General features: G+C 47.0%; 1 protein-coding gene across 1 annotated transcript; it reads left to right on the forward strand.

Moving 5' to 3' along the window:
* The first annotated feature begins 1893 nt into the window (after positions 1-1893).
* On the forward strand, positions 1894-19579 carry LOC111156722 (N-ribosyldihydronicotinamide:quinone reductase 2). The gene is made up of 7 exons (XM_022517766.1): positions 1894-1936; positions 6493-6638; positions 8673-8837; positions 14041-14171; positions 16588-16701; positions 17597-17698; positions 19335-19579. Exons 2-7 carry the CDS (start codon positions 6632-6634, stop codon positions 19509-19511), a joined length of 696 nt encoding a protein of 231 aa, XP_022373474.1. The 5' UTR covers positions 1894-1936; positions 6493-6631; the 3' UTR covers positions 19512-19579.
* The last annotated feature ends 1705 nt before the right edge of the window (positions 19580-21284 follow it).

Below are 21284 nucleotides of genomic sequence, written 5' to 3' on the forward strand. Positions count from 1 at the left end.
ACAAAGCCAAGGGAAGGCCAGCTTCCATTCTCAAGAGAGTAACTCTCAGTCCACATGTGTGATTGCTCCTCACGACCACAAGATGGCGCTGTCAGATCACACAGAAGCATAATAAACGCGGCGTTCCAATTTTCCCTTTACTTCTTGTTTTTCAGAGAGTGAGCCTTGGTTTCCCTTACTCCCCGGTTCTTTCAGTTCTCATACCAAGACTAAGATGCCCCCAAGACTGGTTCTGGCATTTGCTATTCCACAGTTCCCTGGTCTTCCCACGGCACCCACATCACCCAGAGGTCTTAGAAGTCCACACAATACAAGAGACCAGGCAATAGGGTTACTTGCCCTTCTCCTAAGGAAGCTTCCCTTCAGTTATGCCAGAGGGCCTGCACCTTCCTTTTAGGATGAGTCATTTCCTTCCGTGACACAGAGATGATGTGAGGACATCTCCTCAGTGAGTCAACAGAAAGGGGGATAAAACAAAGCAAACTTCACCTTCGGGGACATTTAGTCCATCAGAAAGTGCCCTAGCACTTTTTCCTCTGACAAAGGTCATTCTAAAATGAAAGCTGCCTCCGGGATCTCCTGGGCTCACAAGAGGAGGCGGCCCTGTTCCCTGTTCTCTGCCTGCATGAGGGCATCTCAGAGAGGCCATATTCTCACTGCTGAATCCATCTGAGGACACCAGAAATCAAAGCATAGAGTTTGGGGAGGGTCCTTGAGAAAGTCACAAAGGAAGGCGGGTATCAAATGAGGTAGCATAAACTAGAAAGAGCTGGGGAAAAAAGGAAAAGATAATTAGCCCAAACTGCTCACCAGCACCTTTCTCTCTCTCACACGCACACACACACAGGCTCTGGTTCATGTACCTCTCTGTCTTCTAGGGGATATCCTTGGCCTTGAACATTCCTCTTCTTCTTTAATTAAGCTTTTTCTTTTCAGAAAATTGTAGACTCCCGTGTCATTTAAGAAACAACCCAGAGGGGCATGTGGGGCATGTGGGTGGCCAGCTGGTTGAGCTGGTTAAGTCATACCCTTGATCTCAGCTCTGGGCTTGATCTCAGGGTCGTGGAGCCTACGAAAGAGAAAGAAACAAAATGAAACAAAAAGAAAATAGAAGAAGAGGAGAGGAGAGGAGAAAAGAGAAGAGAAGGAGAGGAGAGGAAAGGAAAGAAAAAGAGGGAGGGTGAGAGAGAGAGAAAGAAAGAAAGTACAGAGACAGCCCCTCTGCCCTTTATTCAGAATCCTGCACCGGGAACATTCTGCCAAACTACAGTGCAGTATCGCAGCCAGGATACTGACATTGACACGGTCCCATACAGAACATTTCCATCACCACAAGGGTCCTTGTTGTTCCCAGTTACCCCTTTCCTAAACCCTGGCAATCACTAACCTGTGCTCCATTTCTGTAATTTGTCATTTCAAGAATGTCATATAAAGTAAGTCCTACAGCGTGGAACCTCTTGAGATTGGCTCTTTTCACTCAGCATAATTTTCTGGAGAGTCTCACAGGCTGTTGGGTGTTCGTTGCTTTTCATTGCTAAGTATTACGCCGTGGACCCGCCTTTTTTAACCTGGATACCTAACCAGGGATGGAGAAGGGAAGAAGCTCACAGAAGGAGGGCTTCCCCTCCCCAGCCCGGGTCCAGAGCCACTGCTACAGATGTGGGGCGGGGCACAGGTCAGGACAGCCCAGGCGGGAGGCGGCGCGGGGGGCGGTGCGCGGGGCGGCGCTGGGACGAGGGAGTGCCTGGGCCCTGAGGACCCGCGGGGCAGCGCCAGTGCACGCGGCTTGGCGGCGCAGAACGCAGCCGCAGTTGGTCGCCCAGCGGACGTCTTAGAGTGCGGGGCTGGAAGCTAGCTCGGACGCCGGGGGCTTCGCTCCTGAAGGCGGAGGTCTGAGACCTGCAGCTGCTTCTCCGGGTCCTGCGCTGCCCTCAAGGTGAGGGCCCTCCCTCGCCAAGGTGCGGGGAGTTGGCGCGGGGTGAGGGTTGGAGGGCACTTTCCGCGACGCTGCGGTCCGCGCCGCGGGCCATTCACCCTTGGACCCTGGCACTGTACTTACCTCTTACCGTGTGCTAGGTCCGGTTGTGAGTGTTTAGCAGAATCGTCTCCTCTAACGGGCCCTCTGCCCTAGGAGGTACGCGGTGTGATTACCCTCGTGTTAAAAATGAAACACGCAGCCCAGGGTAGGTGTGGACAGGGCGTGCCATCATTTAGGCCCGCGGAGCACCGGCCAGGGCTACGCTGGCCGCAGGGAGCCGCCTCTGTTTTGGCTCCTGGCTGGCTGTAGCAGATCCTAGAAAAATAGTCTTCAGCTTTTTGTCCTCCTGAGAATATTAGCCAAAGGAATGAAAAGGAATATGTATTAAAGGAGACATCGGCTAGCAGTGCTGTTTATAGTTGGGAGGGGAGACAAATAACTTGGGTGCCCAGTAAGAGAAATGAGCACATTTGGGCATGCATACATGTTTTTAAAAACTCTTAACCTTAAAAATAAAAGTGACAGTTATTTTACCAACCAGGAAAAAAAAAAAAAAAAAAAAAAACTGGAAACTGCGGAGATTTGCCGTCTGGAACAAGCAAGCTCAGGTAAAGCCACAGGCAAGTGCCCGGAAGGAACAGGAGCAATGCTGGGAGAGGGGAGTTGGGGAAGGCTGTTAGAACCAGAAAGTCTAAGAGGAAACCTTTCTACTTCTTGCTGGGACACTTAGGTAGTATCTCTCTGCAAAGTGAATCTGTCTCTTCTGCTTGGATCTGCGGTTGACCAAGCGATAACGTGCAAGGGCTGCTCCTGCTGGCCCCTGACTCCACTCTAAATGACCCTTCCTTTTATTAATTTTCACAGAAATCAAATGAAAATATTATAAAATAGTTTCTGGGTACTCTGCGAATTAAGATGAAATAATATGCATAAAAATATCAGAGCCCATTTGGTATGGTATATATAGTTTAATAACCTGTTGACCAAACAAACAAACAAAAACAGTTATTTTACTAGCAAAATGAGTGTATTCAGGAATTGCAGAGGAATTCCAATGTGGGACCTGCAGGCTATGGCAAACCATAGGTCAGTCTGGAGAACAAAGAAGAGGAACAGAGGAACATTACTCTATAGAGAAAAAGGAGGAATTTGGGAAGAACTGCTTTAAACAAAGGTCTGTTGAGCCTCTTGGAGGAAGGAAAGAGTTCAGGGTGGTGATCCTTTCTGGTGGGCTGAGTTGTGGCAGTTTCTTACTAACTGGACTGTTGCTGGGCAAGGAGAAAAAAAAATCTTTCTTCCTCCCACTGGGGCTGTAAAATGAACGTCTTCCTGTTCAGGAATGTAAGGTTTGCTGTGAGGGGAAGTATATGGGTGAGAGGTCCCCCTATGGGGTGTCCTGACTCCACTTCAAATGATATTTCCCTTTATTAACTTTCACACACCGCATGGTTCCTTTTTCTTTTTGAGCTGGGTAAGTGCCTTCTTCCTAACAAAGGAAACTGCCTCTGTGCAGGAGGGTGTTAAGCAAGGTGAGTGGGGAGAGCGGTGAAGAGCACTGGACAGCTAGTAAGGAGCCTGGCTTGGAGTCTCTTCTCTGATTTTGGACAAGTCGTTCACTTCCTGGGTCTGTGTCTTAGCCCCTACAAATAGAAGAATGGACGAGATGGGGAGTCATGAACTCAAATGCCTCAGGCGGCCAGGCAATATGGATGTAAATATGGAAACTGGGCCAAGCAAAACAGCAGTGAATGGTGAGGCCTGGGGATGCAAAAGAATGCATGCATTGTCATGGACATTAAAATTAAAGCATTTTATCCAAACCCAAGTAGAATCTCAGGATAAGGTGTTCCCAAAGCCGGCTGTGACACTGATAACCTTTTAAAAAGTAATCAGATCCGGTCGCCTGGGTGGCTCAGTGGGTTGAGCCTCTGCCTTCGGCTCAGGTCATGATCTCAGGATCCTGGGATCGAGCCCTGCATCGAGCCCTACATCGGGCTCTCTGCTCAGTGGGGAGCCTGCTTCCCTGTCTGTCTCTGCCTGCCTCTCTGCCTAGTTGTGATCTCTCTGTCTCTATCAAATAAATAAAATCTTAAAAAAAAAAAAGTAATCAGATCCTACCATTCTCCTGCTTAAGATGCTCCAGTGGCTCTCTGTTAGTCTGAGTAAGATCCTTTCCCCAGCCTACAGACCCCACCTCACCTCTCTGACCACATCTCCCACCATCCAACTTTTTTTTTTTTTAAAGGCGCAGGCCAGTCAGGCTTTCTTGAACACTCCAGGCCAGTTCTTATCTCAGGCCTCTTTCTTGCCATTCCCTCTGCCTAAACCTCTGATATTTGCATGACTGGATCCCTAACATCATTCACATCCTTATTCCCAGACATACTTTCCTGGAGCTCCTATCTAAAATAGCAAATGTACCCCATGCCATTTTAGTCACAAAAGGACTTTGTTTTCTTATCACTATCGCTGTTACTTAGCATTATTATTAGTACTTACCACTATCTTGAATATTATGGTTGCCTTCTTTGCCTGCTGGTTTTGTCTGCCCAGCTTCCCCCTCCTCCAGCTGAGAGTATAAAGTTCCATTCTTACCTGTCTTGTTCACTGCTGTGGCCTCCCCAACCGGGCGCAGTACTTGGCCAGAGTCCTCCTATCAGTCGGTGACCCAGCTGAACGAATACATAGATTGGAATTGTATTCCATTCACTGCTGTTGATGGACAGTCAACTCCAGGCGATTAACCACGATTCTACATTTGCTCTCCCATATGAAGAAGTCTGAAGGTTGCAATTCATAACCGTCTCACAGCCCCAAAGAAGCATCAGGTATCCAGGTTCCTTTCATATCTCTGCGCTGCCGTCCTTGGTCCAGAGCGTCTACCCCCATGACAACAAATTAATGACAGAGCCCTAGCTGTCATTCCACAGTGCGGCTCAGAGGAAGGCCAGCGGCAGGGGCTGAAATGGTGCCCCCACAATCCTCGCCCCTCCCGGGTCAGCCCTTTTAAGGATATGTCCTTGGAGCCACATGTAATGGCTTCTCCTTCACTTCTTTGGCCACCCCTGAGTGGAAGACTGGAAAATGGAGGGACTAGCTGGACACACTGACACCTGAATAAATTCAGGGATTGTTGGTGAAAACCAGGAGGGGATGTTGGGTAGCCAAAGACACAGATTCCCAACTGTTCAGTCAGTAGTCAACTTGAGCAAATGGGCAGGATTTAAACTCACCTTTGAGGTATGATGGTGTTGGCGTTCTCACCCTGTCTGACCAGAGCTCTTTGCCCCAGCTCCAGTTAAGCATCCTGCCTGCCCTCGACTCAGTTCCGGCCACTATTATTTAAATCTCTTTTTCTTTCTGTCCCTGGGACGCCCAACCTGGGCCAGAGCCCATTCCCCTGCAGCCCACCCTCACTTCTTGGCAGCATTCTGCATACCTCAGCCCTTGACCCACGGCTCCCGGACAGCCGGAGGCATGGAGGGCCCAGGAAGAGGCTAATTGAGGCCCTGCTCCAGATTCCAGTCGTGACCATGGATAAGCCTGTTTTCTGTCTCTCTGTTCTTGTTACCCGATAAAGATGCACTGATATGTCCAAATTGTCATTTGATGGGGCGCCTGGGTGGCTCAGTGGGTCAAGCAGCTGCCTTCGGCTCAGGTCATGATGCCAGGGTCCTGGGATCAAGCCCCACATAGGGCTCCCTGCTCCATGGGGAGTCTGCTTCTCCCTCTCCCTCTGCTTGCTGCTCTGCCCGCTTGTATTCTCTCTCTTTGTATCAAATAAACAAATAAATCTTCTTTAAAAATTGTCATTTGATACAACATGCATCCCACAGCATCTCCACAGTGACCCTGAGCCACAGGCTCTGTGTGGGCTGTTTCTTCTGGCAGAGGGAGCAGGTTTGTTGGAGGGGTCTTGTCTTTCCCAGAATGAAGCTGATTATTTAAGAGCTGGCTAGCCTGGAGTAAGGATTCAGGCTTCTCTTGTGCCTTTGAGGCCTTCTTGGGAGAACTAATATTTTTCCAGAACTAATATTTTTCCTCCACTTATTACATGCAGGCCACCATATGTATGTCTTGTCTGTCTTGCTCTTCTCAGCCTTGCTGGGACTTTGCAGACCACAGTAGACACGGTAACTGAATTTCTGACCAACACCCCTGACCTTTGTCTGTTCCGCTGTGTTGACTACTGGTGGGTGGGGACATGGAAATGTGGGAGAGGGAGGAAGGACACAGAAACATGTCTCCTGCTTCTTATCATATCTCATTTTCTAGGACCTCTTTGTTTTGACTACCTTCATGGAAGGTTCCGAGTCCTCAAAAAAAAAAAAAAAGTCTTGGTTTTGGCACCCTGCATGATATGTCCTCTGAGGCTGAAATCTTCAAGTGGTTCCTTGCCTCTCTTGAGAAATCTTTTTTCAGACCCATCCACATGTCCTTCCTGAGGCCTGCCGTTGGTACACTGACCTCACCACATCTGTCCCCTTCCCTCACGTGTTTGTGTTCTCTTCCAGATTGTTGGTGTTGCTGAGCAGAGCGACCCACCACAGCTGAACGCCTGCAGCTTGCCCTCTGAATCCTTCCGTGCCCAGGATTAACAGCAGACACTCCCTTTCGTAGTAGTCAGAGTGGAAGAATTCATCATCTTAGAACATGGCAGGTGACTGTAACCTATGGGGGAGATAAGCTTTTTAAAAAAAAAAAAATTTAATTAGAAATTAAATATGTTATAAAAACCCAAACAACACTGAAATGTTTTGGTTTTTTGTTTGTTTGTTTGTTTGTTTGTTTTTAAGATTTTTTATTTATTTATTTGACAGAGAGAGATCACAAGTAGACAGAGAGGCAGGCAGAGAGAGAGAGAGAGAGAGGGAAGCAGGCTCCCTGCTGAGCAGAGAGCCCGATGCGGGACTCGATCCCAGGACCCTGAGATCATGACCTGAGCCGAAGGCAGCGGCTTAACCCACTGAGCCACCCAGGCGCCCTGAAATGTTTTGTTTTTAACATGAATCACTATTTGGAATTATCTTGTTTTGTATTTTCTTGTTTTATTGTGCATTTCAAACCCCACCAGACTATAAGTTCCTCAAAAATGAGAGCCATGCTTATCTTGTTTTTGCTCTGCCTCTAGTCTCTGGAATGATACCCAGGCTATGGTAGTGCTCATAAATACTTATACTGAGTGAATGAACCTCAGGAGTAACCATGGTTTAAAATTCAGCATGACTCAATTTTTATTCTTGTCCCTGCTCACACACACACACACACACACACACCATTCTGTAGCTTATTGTTCCTCTCAACAATATGGCATAAAAATTCTTAATTTCAAGAATTAAGTGGCTCAGTTGGTTAAGCATCTGCCTTCGGCTCAGGTCATGATCCCAGGGTCCTGGGATCGAGCCCCATTTTGGGCTCCCTGCTCAGCGGAAAGCCTGCTTCTCCCTCTCCCTCTGCCTGCTGCTCCCCCTAATTGTGCTTTCTCTTTCTCTGTCAAAAATTCTTCATTTTAGAATGTAAGGACCCACCTGACTTGACACAGTCTGGTGTAGACTCGGGCTTCTGACCCTGAGCACTACTGACATCCTGGGCCAGTGACCCTTTGGTGTGGTGTGTCCTGTCCATTGTAGGATGTCTAGCAGCTCTCCCGGTATCTCTCCACCAGATGCCAGCTGCACTCTCCCTAGCGGTGACAACTCAGAGTGTCTCCAGACATTGTGAGCTGTCCCCCTGGGAGGGGATACCGCCCCCACCTGAGAACCACTGATGTGGATGTTTCATTTGTATCCATTGGTAGAGTTCCTATGTCACCAGTGAGTCTGAGAAGTTAAAATAAAAATGTTAACCATTAACCTAAGCCCTTGAATCCAACCTTTATACCCAGTTGAGTGCCTGAAACTGCTTCAAACTAACATTGGTATTTCCTCCTTAGGGGCCTAAAACGAAAAATTTAAATCAAGAGTTCAAACATTTTAGTCTTTGACATTACCGAGGGCAAATTTAAGCAAATGACTAAAGCCGCCTCCCAGAATAAATCAGTACATGACCTCCCAGAATCTTCTGAACGAGGGAGATGTTGCTTCAGAGGCTGTTGGTGTTAATGACACAGGCAGGACCTGTAAAGCTGAGACTCTTCATAGAGCCTTTACATCAGCCTCGTCACTCAAAGCGGGCTCTGTCTAGACCCTGCCTCCCTCTGGGGTTAGGGGTCTGATTTTCCCTGCCTGGTTTACTCGTCCCATTTCTGTGGGCCTGAAGGAGAAGGAGACAGAGCTGTCCGTAGCCGAGGCCTGCCAAAGTAGGGTTAGCTGGAGAAATTCGTCATGGTAGCTTTCACTTTTGGTGTTTGTCAACAGGGCGGAAACCTCTGATAGAAGATAATTGCTATAGCTCAGGCCTTTCAAGAAATTCATGATGTTATTTTTGAGGAATCCTAATTTGACCCATTTTATATCTGTGCCTTAGTAAACTCAGGCAACCGGCAACCACGAGCTATGTTACAACTGGACTCTTAAAACTGTTCATTACGTTAAAACTGTTACCTGTGACAAAGGTTGGTATTTCCTAACTTGAACCTGTGGTCCATGTATGTTGGACCAACACAAAAACTACGTTTTGTTGTTATCTTAGTCTTCTTGGAATTTTGACCAAGAGGAATTGTTCTTCAGGAGAAATCATTTCCTTTCCGATACAGGCAAGAAAGTGCTCATTGTCTATGCCCACCAAGAACCCAAGTCTTTAAATGGGTCCTTGAAGAAAGTGGCAGTAGAGGAACTCAGCAAGCAGGGCTGCACCGTCACCATCTCCGATCTGTACGCCATGGACTTCGAGCCACGGGCCACCAGGAAGGATGTCATCGGTGAGTCATGGGCTGAATGGTGTTTGTTGTTTGAATTTTGGGGTCAGATTTTATTTATTTATTTATTTATTTATTTATTTGAGAGAGAGAGCACGAGCGGAGTGAAGGGCAGAGAGAAAAGCAGACTCCCTGCTGAGCAGGGAGCCCGATGCGGGGCTCAATCCCAATGACCTGAGCTGAAGGCAGACGCTTAACCGACTGAGCCACCCTGGCACCCCTGTTTCTTTTAACTTTGTTTTTTCTAATTTTTTAACGGAAAAAATATTTTGACAAAACTAACCACTGCACACGGTACCCAGTTCTCAAGTCGGGAGAGTCTACATGGCAGATCTTTTTCCCATCCCTGTCCCACCAGGGCGTTCACTCGTCTCTGTGTCCCTCCAGAGTTATCTGTGCTATGGAACGCAATTACAGGGATAGTCTCCATTTTCTCTCCACTTTGTTTCAGAACGGTAGCATATTTTACAGGTGTTGCACATTGCATGTGTTTTCACTGCCCAGAGTATTCACTGTGTGGAGGTGTCATAGTTCTAGTAGCCCCTACTGCCCGGGCATTTCAGATCATTCCTGATCTTTTCCTGTTACACACAGAGCTATAAGGAAGAATCATGGCCATGTGTGTTTTTCTGCATATCCAGGTGTATCTAGAGGTAGAATTGCTGGTCAGAGGGAAGGTGCAGTCTTGATTTTCGTAGATAATATCAGATGGTAAATGGACCAGTTTACAGTCACACCAACATGTTTGCAAGTGCTCATTTCCTCTGCATGACCGATTTTGATAAATTCCAGTCTGTCAGGTAAAGAATGGCCTCCCAGTATAGTTCTGATGTGCCTTTCTCTCATTGTAAGTAAGCTTTACTGCCTGTGTTTATGTAAGAAGCATTTTCTCTTTTTCGCAGCTGCATTGAGACATAGTTGACAAAAGTTATATATATTTAAGGGATACAGCATGAGGGAGTTTTGGGGGGTTTTTTCCTGGTATTTTTAAAATTATTAGTTTCAGAGGTAGCGTTTAGTGATTCATCAGTTGCATCTAATGCCCCGTGCTCATTACACCAAGTGCCCTCCTTCATGCCCATCACCCAGTTACCCCATCCCCCTACCCACCTCCCCTTCAGCAACCCTCAGTTTGTTTCCTGTAGTTGAGAGTCTCTTGTGGTTTGTCTCCCTCTCTATTTTCATCTTGCTTAATTTTTCCTTCCCTTCCCCTGTGTTTATCTGTTTTGTCTCTTAAATTCCACATATGAGGGAAATCATATGGTATTTGTCTTTCTCTGACTGACTTATTTCCCTTAGCATAATATTCTCCAGTTCCATTCATTATGTTGCAAATGGCAAGACTTCTTTTTGATGGCTGAGTGGTATTCCATTGTATATACGGACCCCATCTTCTTTATCCAATCCTCTGTCGATGGACATCTCAGCTCTTTCCATAGTTTGGCTGTTGTGGACATTGCTGCTGTATACATTGGGGTGCAGGTGCACCTCCAAATCACTGTGTTTGTATCCTCTGGAAAAATATCTAGTAGTGCAGTTGCTGAGTCTTAGGGTAGCTCTATTTTTAACTTTTTGAAAAACCTGTATACTGTTTTCCAAAAGTGGCTGCACCAGTTTGCATTCCCATCAACAGTGTAAGAGGGTTCCCTTTCACCACATCGTCTCCAGCACTTGTCGTTTGCTGTCTTGTTGGTTTTAGCCATTCCGACTGGTACGAAGTGGTCTCTCATCGTGGTTTTGATTTGTATTTCCCTGATGCCGAGGGATGTGGAGCATTTTTTTCATGTGTCTGTTGGCCATTTGTATGTCTTCTGTGGAAGAATGTCTGGTCATGTCTTCTGCCCATTTCTTGACTGGATTTTTTTTTTTTTTTTAACAAAATGATGTTTTGCATGCATTTTCTAAAATACTCTTTTTGAAAAGCGAGATACTTTTAGCTTTATATTAGTATTTTATAATTATAAATGTTTATATTATATTAACAAAATTTAAATATTTTATATTCCTTACTCATTTTTCTCTTCTGTCTCTTATTGGTTTTAAAGAGCTCTTTATATATTAAAAAATTAGTTTCTTATGTGGGATATGAATTGTAAACAGACAATTTTTACTTAATATGTGCTTTGTTTTGACTTTGCTTATGTTGGTTTTTTTTTTCCATGTAGGATTTTATTTACCTAGTTAGCTTTTGATCAGTCTTTTTCTTCCATGACTTCTAGATTTTGTGTCACGCTTATATAAATTCTAAGATTTTTTTAAAATTTTATAGTCTTGTCTAGTGTTTGACATATTTTACTTTAAAAAAATATTTTATCTACTTAAAATTTATTTGGGTATGGGTCCAATATTTTTTCTAAGAACGCACTTGTTGTCTCATAATCATTTATTGCATGATCCAGCCCCTAAATTAAAATGCCACCTTCACTGTGATTTTACTTCTCATGTACCTTTGATTCTGTTATACACTTTGTATTCTGTTGGGTTTTGTTTTTTTTTTTTCCTGTCTGTTCATAGATTTAGTACAACATGGCTTTAATTATTTTGGAAAGTGATACAGTATCTGATAGAATTAGGTCGCCATGTTTGCCTTATTTTCTATTTTTCTAGCTAGTTTACTTTACTTTTCTATAAAATCTTTTGAATTAACTTTCCAGATTCAGAAAGTAACCTGATGATATCTTTATTGAGATTCCATTAAACTTACAGATGAACTTCCATTATACTGATCCTACCCAGGAGAAGGTATGAGTTTTCATTTGCTCCCGTCTTCCTGAACAACCCTGCAGCTCTTCATACAGATCTTGCATAATACTTGAATTGGTTTTCGTTTCTCTACGTGAAGTTGGATAATCTCTGTGTGCCTGTTTGTGTGCCTGCGAGTGTGTGTGTACCCAGCCACGACTAATTTTCTTACTGTTTGTAGTAGATTTTTAGCTCATTCTCTGGGGCTTTCCGGATATACCATCAGATCATCTGCAAATAATGATAATTTCACCTCAGCATTTCCAGTATTCAATACCTTTAATTTCTTTCTGTTTATAATTGTGTTAGTGATAATCCCAAGGTTTAATATTTAATATTGATGGTAATAGCTGACATCCTGTATCTTCTTGTCTTTCTTCCATTTTAATATATCAGTCATTCATTTTCACTTAAGGAACAACAGAGCAGGGACTGGGAAAACAGACTCTTTTTTTTTTTTTTAAGACTCTTGTGTTTTTAAGTGGATGAAGTAACACAAGCTTATTTTTAAAAATATTTTAAAATATCCTGAATAAGGTGAACATATAGGGTAAGAAGTGTAGCCCCTTTTCATATATACTCCATAGTCCGACCCTGTCCATGGAGACAAATTAGTTTAATTTTTTGGTGTAGATCATTGTGGATCTTACTTTAAATATCAACAAGGGTACATATCCATGTAAATTATAGTTTCAAAACTTTATGGATACAGATGTAAATGGTGCCACGTCATGGGACTTGCTTTTTATTCACTTAGATCTTGGGAAGTCTTAAGTTTTAAATGATTTCATAGCACTCCATGGGATGTAATATAACTTACTCACCAGTTCCCCTGCTGATTTATATCTAAGTTGTTCCCACCTTTTATTTCAAGCTCTGTGCCAGTCTTTGTTTTATGGCTCTGGGTTTTCTGCCTTGCTTAGGAAGGCCTCCCCATACCCACACTTACAAAAATATTCTTACTTTCCAATTATACTTAGATACCTTTACTTTGATATTTACTTTTGAAATTTACCTGGAATATATTTGGCCTACGTACCTCTTTTCATCTTTGTTCACCATCATCAGAACCACCCCAGGCCTGCTGTAGGTTCCACACATGGTGACTGGCCAAAACCCTACCTAGAACCTGCCTGAGAGAACACAACCTCTTGCCTGTAGCAGTTACCCTCTGGGTTTTCCTGTCAGTACAGAACCTCATACTCAGGAAACACTCAGTAGGTGTTTTTTGGATGAAAATCAAATACATGTAGATTAAAAGAGGAAGCAAGGAACGTTGTCTATTTCTAAAGTATGAGTCTTTTTAAAGAGCTGGGATTCAGTCTTCCTTTCCGTTCCTCTCCACATGGCTGGGGGTGTGTCTGCTCCTTTCCAGACCCCATGTAGTGGAGTGGTTCATACCTGGCCTGGTCGTCCCACCTCTGCTGCCACCAAAACCTCTGTGGTATGGAACTAGTCACTCAGCCTCTCTAAAGTCTCAGTTTCCTCTTTGGTAGACTGGGACTTACACTTCCCAGTTGTTAAAAAAACGGAAAGGGAAATGTATGTGGAGCACAGCACCTGATAGGTAGGGGGTCCTCAGTGAATGGTAAGCTGGGATTGATGAATCCTTTTTGTTGACAAGGTCCCAGTTAAAAGCATAGATCAAAATAACTTCTTTTTCATTTTGGTTGCGGTGGGCAGTGCTGTAAGTTTTACCGTAGCCCCCTCCTCCCACCCCCCACTGCTGCTGCCTAACTGTGCCTCCCCTACCTGGCTCGCTCTTGCATCCCTGCGGCTACACTGAGCTTGTGCACACCCACTTCAGAGCATTCATGTATTTCCCGCCTACGCCACAGGGCTCCCCACAGGCAGGAGAAGTTCAAGCTCCACGAGAAGGCTCACAAGACCTGGCCCATCTCTCTGCTCACATCACCTGCAGCCCCCCTGGCCTTTCACCCATTGCTTTGGAGGTTGCCTCCTGGTGGCCCTTTCCTGGACAGGCCCGGTTGCTGGACACCCTGCCTTCTCTGTGTCTTATGCCCAGACTGTCCTGTCTCTTCCCTCCAGGGCACCTGGTGAACTCCCGCCCATCTTCAAAGCCTGGTTTACAAAGTTCATCACTAGCCCAAGCAAGCAGAGCCAGCCACTGCTGTACTGGGTTAGACCATATGCATCTTTATTGTAAGATGGGAGGCTTCTCTGGAAGTAACATTAGACGGAGCTAGCTTGACTGTTGTCTTGTATATTCATCATGTGGTTATTATCTACTCTTACAGGACTTTGAGTCCCAGGTGAGAACAGTAGCTTCTTCTCTTTTTATTTCCGTAGCCTGACCCCCAGGGCCCATCACCTGGTGGGGTCTCAGTGAATGTCCGGCCACTTGCTTTAGGGAGTCCAGGTAATGGGGATGCCAGTGGGATTGGCCAGGACAGGCTGTGGGTGCGCATATGAGAGTGAGAACATTTGGCCTTTTCTTCTCCAGGTGCCCTCTCTAATCCTGAGTTTTTCAACTATGGGGTGGAAGCATATGAAGCCTTTAAGAGGAGGTGTCTGGCCAGTGACATAACTGACGAACAGAAAAAGGTTCAGGAAGCTGATCTAGTGATATTTCAGGTTTGTTTTGTCTCCAATTATTATAACAAATTAGATCATTCCATATACACGCTCTTTCCAAATATTGAGTCGCACACCTCTAAGAAATGGTATTAATGTTGTTAGCACATTTGCACACTTACTTATGTCTAATTAGGTAAGGAGATCCGTGTAGCCAATATTCATTCAAGATCCTGACTCCCAAGTAAGTAGTAAGGAATCCCCTGTAGCCCAGCGCTCTGAGAAGCATCTGCACCATGCGGGGGACTTGCCTTCATTCCCTTCTGCTCCCCACCCCACATAGGCAGAGGCTGCATGAAAACCAGATTTGTTGACGCAAGGTAATTTGGTCCAAATGCAACTCCTGCCCTAAATATCTCAATTATTAAGAGGAAAGTCGTCTTTTGTTTTCTTCCTGTCACTGGTTTCCTCACCAGCCCACCTGTGCACTCAGTAACAAATTGCCCCAGGTTAGGACTCCCTGCAGAGAGAACTGGGCCAGGATCCTGCTTCTGCGGTTTCTAACTCATCCCGGCCACACACACCCGCCCCTTCCCCAGCTGGACAGGCATGTGTACCCACAGGGGGAACGGTGAGCCTGGCAGCAAAGTAAGCGTGCTCTGGGGGAGCTGTTGGGTTGACAGAAATCCAAGTCAACTAAAAAAAAGGAATTTATTTTCAGGGCCCTGATCCCTTGGGTCTCGTGGAAGCCAAGGACAGGCTAGCTGGGCTTCAGGGACCCTTCTTCCCTCTCCCTCTGATTCTCCTCTGCTGCTCCCCACATGCGGGCTCTGTCCTCTTGCTGTACACCACACCATGGACTGGGGGCTCTAGGTCCGGAATCTCCAAGATGGATCTGATGGGTCCCAGTTGTCTCTGTTACCAACACAGAGGAAAGGCGGGGAGTGGGTGAGAGAACAAGACCCCCACGTGCCGGGGAGGGGTGAGGATGCGACCAGTTTCCAAGTGAAACAACATGTCCAGAAGGCAAAGTTCACAGACCCTTGGTAAAATAACCCAACCCGCACGGGAGAAGGGAATGCTTCAGCCCTCCTCTTCTGCCCCACCCAGGCTAGCTATGTCTAGACGCCCTCTCCTGGCCCCTTCCCTTTCTTTCCCAGGCAATCTGGAGCGGCTAACCTGATCAGAGTGCGAATTGTGCTTCCATCCCAGTTCTGCGAGGCCGGATCACGGTGCCACCGAGCGTGCTTGCCCCATGCTTTGTCATCCACAGGATAGTAGCCACACCTGGACAGTAAGCTGTATCACAGCTGGCCCAGCAACCTGGGCCCATGGTCCAAGCAGAACCATACTGAGCTCTCTGACTCTTCTTTCCTGTCCTCTGGGATCAGGTGACCACAAGGAACCCGTCTCTCCTTTATCCCCGCTCCTGCACTCCTGGATAGCTAAAGCAAGCCAAGGCCTCTCCTTTCTGTACTCATCTTTCTTTTTCACTACTCCATCTCACAGCTCCTTTCCCTCTGCCTTTCCTCTTTTCCTGATGCGTTGCCCAGAGGGCCTGCATTGTAAGTGTCCTGTTTTTCATTCAACATTAATAAGAACTTCATTCCTCACTACTACTTATTAGTGATCACTACTCCCCATCACTCACTGAGCATTTACTCTGTTCTAAGCACTGTTTCGTGTCATGGAATCCTCCCCACGATGCTGTGGCCTAGTAACGTGTACTAGCCTTGTTGCCCAATGAGGAAAAGGAGGCACAGGGAGGCGAAGTAACTTGTCAGCATCACACAGCAGTGGGCCATGGAGTTTAAATTTCAATGCCAAGTCCTGTATTAGATTTATAGCAAAAGCACATGAAACACGGGTTTCCCTCTGCCTTTGGTAACAGATCATTATCTGCTCATCTGTCATTGATGATGATTCTGGATATAGTGTAGGGTTTCTGTGGAGACCAGGATGGACTTCAGGTCGATCTTATTGCTGGTGTGTAGAATCTGAGGTTATAAGGCTTTCGTTGGTGTCAAAATCCAGAGCTTCTCAGAACTTAACTCAGTCTGACTTCCAGAGGGCAGCAACTGGAAAGGGCCAGATTCTTTTCCATACCTTTCTCTGGTGCTCCTTGATTGGATCAGTCACAGGGACTGCTGCCACTGAGCTAGCGTCCAGAACTTCCTAGCACCACCCCTTCTGCTCAAGGACCAGCCGATGGGGCTGTCCTGGTCGGGGGACACAGAGCCACCTGTAACAGCAACGAGGACCATGGTCAGCTCTGCCCCCTGCCCACCATCACCCTGTCCATGCTGCATGCCCCCAAGCGAAGGGGAAGAAAGTCTCCCGGTCGTGCTGCCCTCTGTTTATACTCGCCGGCCCAGCCCCCTGGGAAGAGGAAGACAGTGGGATTCCTTCCAGATCAGCAAACCTGCCACGTCAGGTAGCCTGCAGCATCCATTTCTCCCTGGTGTTGTGTCCACAGTTCCCGCTGTACTGGTTCGGCATGCCGGCTATCCTGAAGGGCTGGATGGACAGGGTCCTATGCCAGGGCTTTGCCTTTGACATCCCAGGATTCTACGACGCTGGTTTTCTCAAGGTACATGCCCCAGGATATGGATCTCTGCGTACTGGTGGGGGGGCGTCTCCTCAAGTCCTGTTTCTAGTTTGCTTTTTTATCAACAAACACTGATTGAGCACCAGCTGTGTGCAAAGCCCTGTGTGCTGTACTTGGGCAAGGAAAGCGTCATTTCTGAGGTCATGGGGCTTTTGTCTAGTGAGGGATATAGATGCATCTGCCGCGAACTGCACGGCGGGGCCAAGGAAGGCCCAGAGTTGGTGTCACGGGAGGGCTGCAGTGGGCCCCACGGTGTGAGCTCCGGCTCGGGAGAGGGCGTCTGCGCTGGGATGCAGAGTCAAGCCGGGGCCTCACGTCTCTTCACCTCACAGCTTCACGTTCCTCCTTGAAAAACAGGATAATATGACGCATGTGGCAGGGAGAGCATTGCATGGAACCCAGTGCGTGCACAATGCAGTAGCGGTGAATTTGTTACTAAGTTCACTCCTTACTGAAATAAATAATGTCTTAATTCCGAAAGCCTCAGAAAATAAGGGCATGTAAGGAAGCCGTAGAGCCACGAGGTCCGCCGTGGATGGTGAAGTAATGCTGCCATTCCGTGAGTGGTCCTGGCCAGGGGCTGTGCTGCCTCATTGGCCCTCACAGCAGCCCAGGCGATCAGCATCTGGGCCTTGCCTGTCCGCACCCGGCATCACACCCTACTGTCTGCCAGAAGTCAGGGTGCAGTAGAGCCCCGTGTTCACTCGGTCTGGTCCCTCCCCTGTCCCCAGCGGCTGTGGCTGCTGCCTGTAGCTGGGTGTGTTCGAGGAGAATGTTATCATTTGTCCATTCCTGGAGGAACTGACCTCAGACTGTCCCTCCTGGTCCTTCTGCACCTTGCTGCTGGAGTCACATGGATTCGTTTTCTCCTCCACAGAATAAATTGGCCCTCCTCTCATTAACCACGGGGAGCACAGCCGAGATGTACACGAAAACCGGAGTCAGTGGAGATTTCCGATATTTCCTGTGGCCCCTCCAGGTACCCGCTGCACCCCTCACCCCCTCCTCTTCCCCTGCAGCCCACCCCCCCAGGAGTCAGAGATGTGATGGAAGCCTGGAATCCAGACCATTTTGACTCCACCTGAATACAAGAAGTTAAAACATTTTGCCCTTTCAAATGCCTTACTTAGCACTGAAAAAGTGGGCCAATAGGGAAACACATATTTATTATAATGACACCCTTTGACTTTGTTGGGTGGAAGCTAAGCTGAACTTGGTTAGCTGCTATCAGTCCCGTGAATGTGTGCGGAGCACCGGGGCACAGTCTACACTGACAGGCGGTGCTTTGTAAAGGCGGCAACCCACTCAGACCCTGGCAAGAGGCGCCCCAGGGCCAGCAGCCCAGACAGCCTTCCACCTCCCACAGGTGATGGTCCATGGAGCTGGGGTTGTGCCCCATCCCCAGAGCCCACACCCCTCCCCGGGTTCCCGGGACTCTGGGCCTGCTCTCAGGTGGATACCCAGCTGCCTTTGTGCACCCCTGGACTGTCTGTGAAGGGGACAGCAGGGGACAGTGCATATGCAGGCAAGCTGGGGTGTCCCCATGGGAGGCACCCCTTGCTGAGGGACTGAGCTGGGGGTCGGGGCAGAGGGAGCAGGCTTTGGGTCAGGCGGCCACATCCTGGCTCCGAGCTCCCAGGAAACCCAGAAGCCTAGAGGCAAACCATTCTTCCAGGATGTTATAAAGGGACTTTTGTCCAGCAGTAGGAGATCACATATTCAACAGCTTGTGAGCTTTCTTTAAAGATACGGACAGTGACCTGTGGGCTTCTTGCCCCCTGACTTACCCCTGGTAGGGCAAGCCTGGGTTTTAAGGCAAGGAGTGCAGAGAGGGGAGAGTGATATTTTCTAGTAAGAGCTGTCTTTGAAAAGATAGTGATTCATTTTGTGATGCTCTGTGGGAGAAAGTGATAACTTACAGGCCTGAACTTCCCTCCTCCACAGGTCAACTCGTCTCTTAGGGGTCATGAGCCAAGCTTAAATTCTTCTGGTTTTTAAAAAATCTTTATATATTCTTTTCATTTTTCAAAAATACATATTAAGAAAAAAGAGTGAGAGTATAAAATATAAAAATAGAAAGTTCTCTTAATTCCCCCTAAAAATAATTACTTTCAATAATTTGATGTATTTCCTTATGGCCCATATGTATTTTTACATGTGTATTTTTTATTAGCATTATTATGTTTATGTTTTTACATAAATGGTATACCACAAACACTGCTTCAGATTTCTCATTATGTTTCCTTGACACATCTTGAACAGCCATACGTGGATATACACCATAGCTAGAATAATGTCACATAATCCACTGTATGAATGTACCATAATTTGCCTAATCGATCAAAACCATAAGGTTTACTGTCTGAGTCAGAAGCAAAGATTACAGATGAATCTCAATTAGGATCGGAAGTTTCCGGCTGCCCGGAGTTCTTCACCTCACTTGCCCGCATCGTAAGGGCATAGGGCAGTTCAGTTGTCTTTGGTTACCTAGTAGCGGTGAAGTTGTTCTTCTTTAAAGGCTTATTTCAGGTCCTTTCCCCCCTTTCGTTGTTTACCTCGATGACGCAGAAGGGATACCACTTCTGATCAGCTCTCTGCTTTCCTTGTGGCCGCAGCACGGGGCATTGCACTTCTGTGGATTTAAAGTCCTCGCCCCGCAGATCAGTTTTGCTCCCGAGATTGCCTCAGGAGAAGAGAGGAAGGCGATGGTGGCGTCCTGGGCCCAGCGGCTGAAAACCATCTGGGAGGAAGAGCCCATCGACTGCACGCCTCCTTGGTACTTCGGGCAGTGACGCTTCACGCCACATCCACGTCTGCCCGCGCGTGCAGAGAGAAGATGCTCCCATAATAAAACGAAGTTTTGACAGAGTGAGCTGGCGATCTTTCCTGTCGGGCAGGACCGGGTGTCCTACAGCTGGTTACCCTGAATTCTCTTCCAGCTGAGCCCATTATTCATCTGGGCTCGCTTTTCTCTTCTGAGGTCTTTCCATCTCCCTGTGATCAACCTTCGTGGGTATTCCTGTTTTCAAACAGTTCTCCTGTCATGGCAGTTTTTTTCTTTTTCTTTATTTCATAACTCAACTTGGCAATTTCTGGTTTTTCATAGAAAGGTTGAATCTTTGATAGCTGGTGTTTCAGTGCTATGTGTGGACTTTTTTCTTCCATCTCTCGCTCTCTTTTTTTTTTTCGTACACGCATGCATGGCGGCTTTGAAGTTTTCAGTGAACAGCTGTTTAACCCATACGTAGTGTCATTGCATGGGGGTTACCGTGAAAGTCTCCCAGCATCGCTCTGATGGCGTCCTCTCCCTGCGCATGTGTTCACTTGACGTTACTGGTAATTACTCTGAGTAGAGGCTCCTGTAGCATCAGGGATCTCCCTAAAAGCAGGTTTAAAGGGTTAAATCTTCTCCTTCTCATCATCATCACTTCCAAGGATAGAGCCACGGCCTGTGCACAGAGGCCATCCTTCCTTAAGGTCCCCAGGGCCACCCACCATCCCCTCGTCGGACGGGCCACCCAGCTTATCCCCAGACTCTCCTTGTCATACTCCTTCAGGCTGATATCCTCATCCTTGAGTAGCCTGTCCCCTGCTTTGCCTCCCTCTTTCTCAGCATCTCCAGACCCTTTTCCATCTGCCTTCTCTTCCTCCTGTTTTCCGTCTGGTGAATCATCATGCTTCTCTGTGTGCGGCTCCTTCCTCCTCATCTGCATCCCCACAGCCTCCCCCGCAGCCCCAGACACTCCCTTAGAGCTGCCATCATCCCCAGATGCTCAGCTTTCAGGACAGTTCCTTCTTAACTTTTTTTCAACACCATTTTCTTCTAGTTATTTTTTTTTGGAGCCCTCTTCAAACTCCTTTTCAGAGCAATCTTCAGATTCTCTTTTCAAGACTTCTTCCTCTTCAGATTTTCAGGGTCAACTTCAGATTTTTTTCAAAGTCATTTTCTTCAGAATCGTTTTTGAGGTACTCTTTTGAGACTGTTCTCGTCACTTTTTGGAACTGCCTTCTTCAGTTTCTTTAGGGACTGCGTTCTTTAGCATCTTTTTCAGAAGCATCCTCAAAATCTCCCGTCTTCTCATTTTCCGAGTATCTCTCCATGTCTAGATTCTTTCCATGCCAGGTTAGTTGTGGTTCTTGAGCATTCATCCTGGATGTGCTCGAGTGCTCTGGAAATGCCTTACTTTTTAGAAAGCCTCGCCTTTGGGAGCAAAGATGAGAGTTGAACACTAAAGGCCTCCACTGGCCTCACGACACTGAAGAAAGACTTCCCTTCTTGCAGATGTTCCCCTCCCCGCTTGGGGTCTTCTCAGCCTGGCCATCTGTAGTCCCACCCCATGTTTAGACAGGGATTCGATGGCCACCAAGCCACCTTCCATCGAAGGTTTGAGTACACAGATAGCTTCCTCAAGACATCTGGATGTCTCTCCAAGAGAAGGAGCTTCCTGGCTGGCCCCAGCTTGAACAGTCTCCAAGGTTTTCTCTGACCTTGATCAGCACCAGTGGACCATCCTCAGAATCCACAGGGTGAAGCGTTGTGATGATGAGCACTCCCAGGTGGGCCT

This window comes from Enhydra lutris, unplaced genomic scaffold, assembly GCF_002288905.1.
Source record: "Enhydra lutris kenyoni isolate GAN:26980312 unplaced genomic scaffold, ASM228890v2 scaffoldscaffold48, whole genome shotgun sequence".
NCBI classification, from domain to species: domain Eukaryota; kingdom Metazoa; phylum Chordata; class Mammalia; order Carnivora; family Mustelidae; genus Enhydra; species Enhydra lutris.